The sequence below is a fragment of the Phoxinus phoxinus genome, assembly GCF_949152265.1.
Source record: "Phoxinus phoxinus genome assembly, chromosome: 3".
Classification (NCBI taxonomy): Eukaryota; Metazoa; Chordata; class Actinopteri; order Cypriniformes; family Leuciscidae; genus Phoxinus; species Phoxinus phoxinus.
This window is the reverse complement of record NC_136878.1, coordinates 27897529-27902666: the sequence shown is the minus strand read 5'-3', so window position 1 is coordinate 27902666 and position 5138 is coordinate 27897529. Positions and strand designations below refer to the sequence as shown.

The following is a 5138-nucleotide window of genomic DNA, read 5'->3' as shown; positions in this document are numbered from 1 at the left end:
AACAGTTCATAGAAGGTTTATTTGCCATACTTTTACATGCACTGCTGGAATATTCTTTTTTATTTTTTTTTACAATAAATTGTTATCAATGGTACATTTCATGCAAAGTGGAAATAGAGATCACTGTGCTCAAATATATTAAGTTATTCAGACTTTTTGGTCAAATAATAGTACCTTAATGACCCCCCCCCCCCCCCCCCCCCCCCCCTATTAAAGCTAATGTTATTCCACACATGATTAAGTTGGCACAACAACCTCAGATCTGGTAGAAATACAATACCTCAAGTAATGCAATGTATATCGTTTCGTTGCGCTCCTAGACGAGCAGTGTCTCTTTTGTATCATTTCAAGAAGCCATTTGAAATGGCATTTCAGTGCTTGTTTCTATTGAAGTTAGGAGGAAGTGTTCAGGATCCTGGAGTCTGAGGAGTCAGATCTTTCATCATACTCCTCGTCCGCAGCGTACATGCTCTGTTTGGCAATGACGGGGCAGCTCTCCTCCTGGATGCTGATTCGATGCTCCTCGGAGGGTCCCGCCCTGGTGAGGAGCGGGGAGCTGCGGATCACTCCGGCCGACGGGCCTGAGAATGGAGGGATGTACTGTGAGCGCAGCTGATACTGTTGCTGTAAAGTCATGGTATTCCACAGAGTCAAGTCGTTGTGCACGAAGGGCCCGGCTTGGCCGCGGCTCAAGGAATTCCTCAGCATGAGGGGGTATCGAGGCGGCTGGGGGAAGCCGTGCTGTAACGGCATGCTAAGAGGGCCACCAGAAGGCTCTGAGGAGAAGCGCAGGGAATCGGGAACGCGGAAGGCCGAACCGACCGACCACTTGGAAGACGAGACGGGGTAAGAGCTCAGCGGGTGCTCAAAAAGGTGGCCGTTCGACGGGAGAACCAAGGCTTCGGAGTTCTCAGACCGGATCTTTTCTGGTTTCATTGTGGAACGGCTGGACAGCAGGATCTCGATGGCTCCGACCAGGTCCCCGCCGCAGCCTTTCAGGATGAGCTCCAGGACTGCTGGTTTGTGGACTGGGAAGATCTTCTTCAGGACCTCCAGGGGAGGTCGGTTGGCCCTCAGACTGAAAGGCAGAGATACAGAGCCTGAGAGGCCTTCGATGAGGAGGTTGGGCTCAGGAGAGTATTTGGGGTCGTCCGCTTTGGTCTCTGGCTCGGTGCAGGTTTTAGACAGGCCGAAGCGGGACTCCTCAAGCTGGGGAGTTGGGTCTGAGGTGTCAGGGGTACAGCACAAGTGCGGTTTCGACTCCTCAGGGGAGCTGGCTGGTTCTGGTTCTCGGTCGCTGGCACTGCCTCCGTTCTCTCCACCAGACTGATCACCAGACAGATCCTCATTTAAGTCTGGAACAAACACACACACACAGACTTCATGAGCATATGTATATTAAAAGATGATAATACAGTGATGCTGCAGCTTAAAATCACTGAGATGAAATGTGATTAAAAAAATATCTAAATTATTATGAAACCACCAGTCTAATAGCTAAATGTACATTTTAATTCAAATATTTTGCGGACAGACAATTGGTATTTCATACAGAATGACTGAAGTGGAGGCCAGCCTAAAGTCCAGCTAAAATTCGGACTCACTATATACTCAAACATTGTCCGATTCTGCAGACTAAGTGCAACATTCATGTTATTGACCTGTCAGCACTCGTGTGATTTATAATGTGCGACTTTATTACTCGCACTGAGAAATCTAATGTCGATTACTCTTCACTACAGTTTTGAAAACTGATTACTTTAGAAACATTTTACATTCATTTGGACTTCCTTTGCATTTCAGCTTGACCTCATCCGACATGATCGGCAGGGCCTGTCCTATTACCCGTGAGGTGAACACTGTCGATCTTTCAAACTATCCAAGTTCATCACCTCACCGAAATAAGACGAATGTTAAGCCGATGGCAGTTTCGGTTGTCTTAAATATTTCTGTTCTAATTATTCCAAATAATTTAGCAGAACCTTCAGGTTGATGTAGCTATTTTAATCTCACGTGGACAAAAAAAAAAGGCTACGTCCAATAAACGTGTTTGCAATGGTTAAAATGTTAGGAACAACCCCATAATATAATTGATAATGTACAATAATATTTTTAAAAACAACATTAATAACAATACATATGAGTTTATTTTTCCGAGTCAGGAAAACAGGCTATACTTCCAGGAAACAAAAATGCCCGCATTATACTTTATCATGTTGTCTCGATCAGTAAGATTGTTGCTTAGTGCAAAGATTATTTTTGTTAGATATTTGAGATAATTATGTTTGTATTCTTGTGAACAACGTGGCAATGTTCTTTAAAAAGTAGGCTATTTCAAAACTCAAAATGTTTTAGATTAAAGATTATATTTATCCTATTTGTATAAGCTTTTATAATTTTGTAACAACTATAAAAAATAATAGGCACATTATAATTATTAAAATAAAACGATAACTAACAATTAGGCTAATTTGAAAAATAAAATAAAAACCTTCAAACATGCAAAAAACGATATACTTCGGTCTTCGGTGTTGCTAAAACTTCGTTTCCCGGAGTAAAATGTCTAAAACATTGAGTTCCTTGTGTAAGCGATTACCTTGCGGTGGTTTAGGGGTCACTGTCTCTGTGCTCCAGCGCAGGTCTATGTCGCTGGACCGTGGGTTGTTTGGGTTGTGCTCTCCGCTGCCCACAGTGATGCCAGGCAGCGCTCTCAGTGACTCCGGGATCAAACTCTCCAAACTCTCGTTCGCCTGCTGCCGCCTGAGTGCCACCTGAGCCGCCATGACGCGCTGGCGCTCGATTATTAGAATACATTTCTCGCAAGTGCAGTCCTTAAAACGGCAGTAACGCTTGTGCCCTTTCAGCCAGGACAGCACCCCGTGGTTCCTGCAGCGGGCACATTTGGGGGTCCTCTGGAGGGGCGCTCTCGGCTGGGACACCGGGCCCCCCATGTAGAGGTAGGGCGATCCGTAGCCATTCATTTCTCAAGTCTTTTCCAGAGGTGCCAGAGGCGCAAGTGCATCAGATAAGCAGTAGAGGAAGAGTGCTGTCAAGTATAGTCAAGAGATCAAGCCCCTCTGCTGCTCGCTACACTCTGATGAGAGGTGTTGACTCTTTAAGACGAGGATCCACCTTTCGCCCCGCAATAAAGAAGTGCATCAGGCGATCTGACACGCACTAACGAGTCACTTCTATTCCTCACATCACTGTCACGAGCAATTTACATTCCTCTGACACTGGATGGATGGAGGGAGGAAGTCTCGCTCTTTTCTAATTACAATTAGATCTTGCCCATATGCAACCTTTTAATACAATTTTACAATTTTGTGTTTTTAAGTAGGCTAGCGTGGGATTTTTTTGTTAAAACTTGGAGCCCTCACAAGGAAGTCCAAATAAAAGATTGAAGGTGTCTCAAAAGTTTAACCAACTTGCCTTGGATAGGCTATAAGTAGGATGATGCATCAACAAAGCACACTTGTTGTAAATTATTATTTTATCGTAGCCTACATTTAGCCTACATAGGCTATATCACAAACAATGTTTGTGGCTGCATTAGACAAACTTTAACACATTTATCGAAATATGAAAATGATTGCAGGCTAAGTAATCCTAAAACGTCACCTCTTACTCTCGCATTATTTTAAATCAATTGAATTGACAATTCATAAAACAAAACATGCGTAAAAATAAAGAGAATTTAAATAGGCTAATAATAATAATAATAATCCACCATAATTTTCACTGGTTGTTTGAAATCGGACCCACAGCGATTTTTCAACATATGAGGCTCTTATAGGAGTGCAGTAATTCCAAAAATTAAGTGGGAATGTAGAAAAGAATTCAAATAACTGCTGTGCGCTTTTCATGAAAATCCTGCAACCGCTTTGGTATTTAGTTTAACCACACGCTGCGAATTCGAATTAAACACAGGCGACAATAATATGGTGGTTTGCATTTGAATGAGCTCTTAACTTATTCCCATGAAAAATGTTGAATAGTCCGACATGCATGCGAGTTAATTGGGCAATATAATTTGGACTTGTACCAAATGAGTCCTGGGAGGATCAGATGAAAAAAAAAAAAAAAAAAAAGAATTGAATCAATTGAACTGGGGCGATGTCATCTACATTAAACAGGCCTATTTTGTTTTGTGCACACAGTAAACATACACAGACTTTAAATGCTATTTGGCGCGCGATGTACAGGCTGTAGGGTGTACATTGCAGCACACCTTTTTTTAAATGATGCCCATCGCTTTTTAAAGTCCAGTGAAACTCAACACCGGGCACCCTCGAGTCCCGTTTCTGTTCCTAAATGGGTTTATTCAAGCACGTAATGGGATCCCGGCAGCACAACTTTGAGAACTGGGGGCCACGGTAAACTTCACCACATGAACTCCGTTTCCAGGGCTATTAAGCTTTTAATTGGAAAATAGCAGATGAAATTTCAAGGTGACGATAATGCAGCGTGCAGTCTGTGCATGGCGAGGGGAATTCACACCAAGGGGAGTGCATGGGAGGACAACAGAAATGCTAATAAAATTATTTATGTTTTCTGTCACTGATTGACATCAAAGTAAATGGATATGAAAAATAAAAAGAGAATAAGGTGAACATGCACTATATAATATGTACCTGTACCATCCACCACATAAATCCATTCGATGTAAAATGAAAAGTATAGGCTACAATTTAGTTTGATAACTAATAATTTGATAACCAAATAAATGTGTTTGCTTTTTAAGATATAAGCATGTTAGATTAAATAAGAAAAAAAAAGAAGAAAAAAACGAACTAACTACCAGCAAAGAAACAAATTGGGCTCGTTTGAAAGCAATTAAAGAAAATGAATGAAACCAATAAAGCCTATACAAATCAGATTATTTAATTATTGTGAAATTATATAAATGTGTATAAACATGGTATTGCTTTTAAATGTAATAGTCTTTATGTCTTTCTGTGTTCAGAACTGCATGACAGTTTTACTGATTAAAAGATACAATAAATGGATAAATACCATATCCATGTCCATACACTTTGCATTCATAAATGCATTTATAGCTAAACTACCACTAATTCAAAGTGGAATTTAGTTTTAAAAAGTGTTGTTTAATTTCCAAAGGTGAAAGATTAGTATGG

At 41.2% G+C, this 5138-nt stretch overlaps 1 protein-coding gene across 1 annotated transcript; it reads right to left on the bottom strand.

Annotated features, from left to right (window-relative positions):
• dmrt3a (doublesex and mab-3 related transcription factor 3a) lies at positions 1-3169 on the bottom strand. Its single transcript, XM_079607145.1, has 2 exons — positions 2597-3169; positions 1-1355 (listed from the first exon to the last, which is right to left on the bottom strand). The coding sequence occupies exons 1-2, from the start codon at positions 2979-2981 to the stop codon at positions 394-396; spliced, it is 1347 nt and encodes a 448-aa protein (XP_079463271.1). The 5' UTR covers positions 2982-3169; the 3' UTR covers positions 1-393.
• Between the last annotated feature and the right edge of the window lie 1969 nt (positions 3170-5138).

Coding starts and splice junctions, on each gene's coding strand:
- dmrt3a (XM_079607145.1), bottom strand. CDS start 2,981: ATGAATGGCTACGGATCGCCCTACCTCTACATGGGGGGCCCGGTGTCC. Junction 1,356..2,596: donor GACCCCTAAACCACCGCAAG/GTAATCGCTTAC, acceptor TGTTTGTTCCAG/ACTTAAATGAGGATCTGTCT.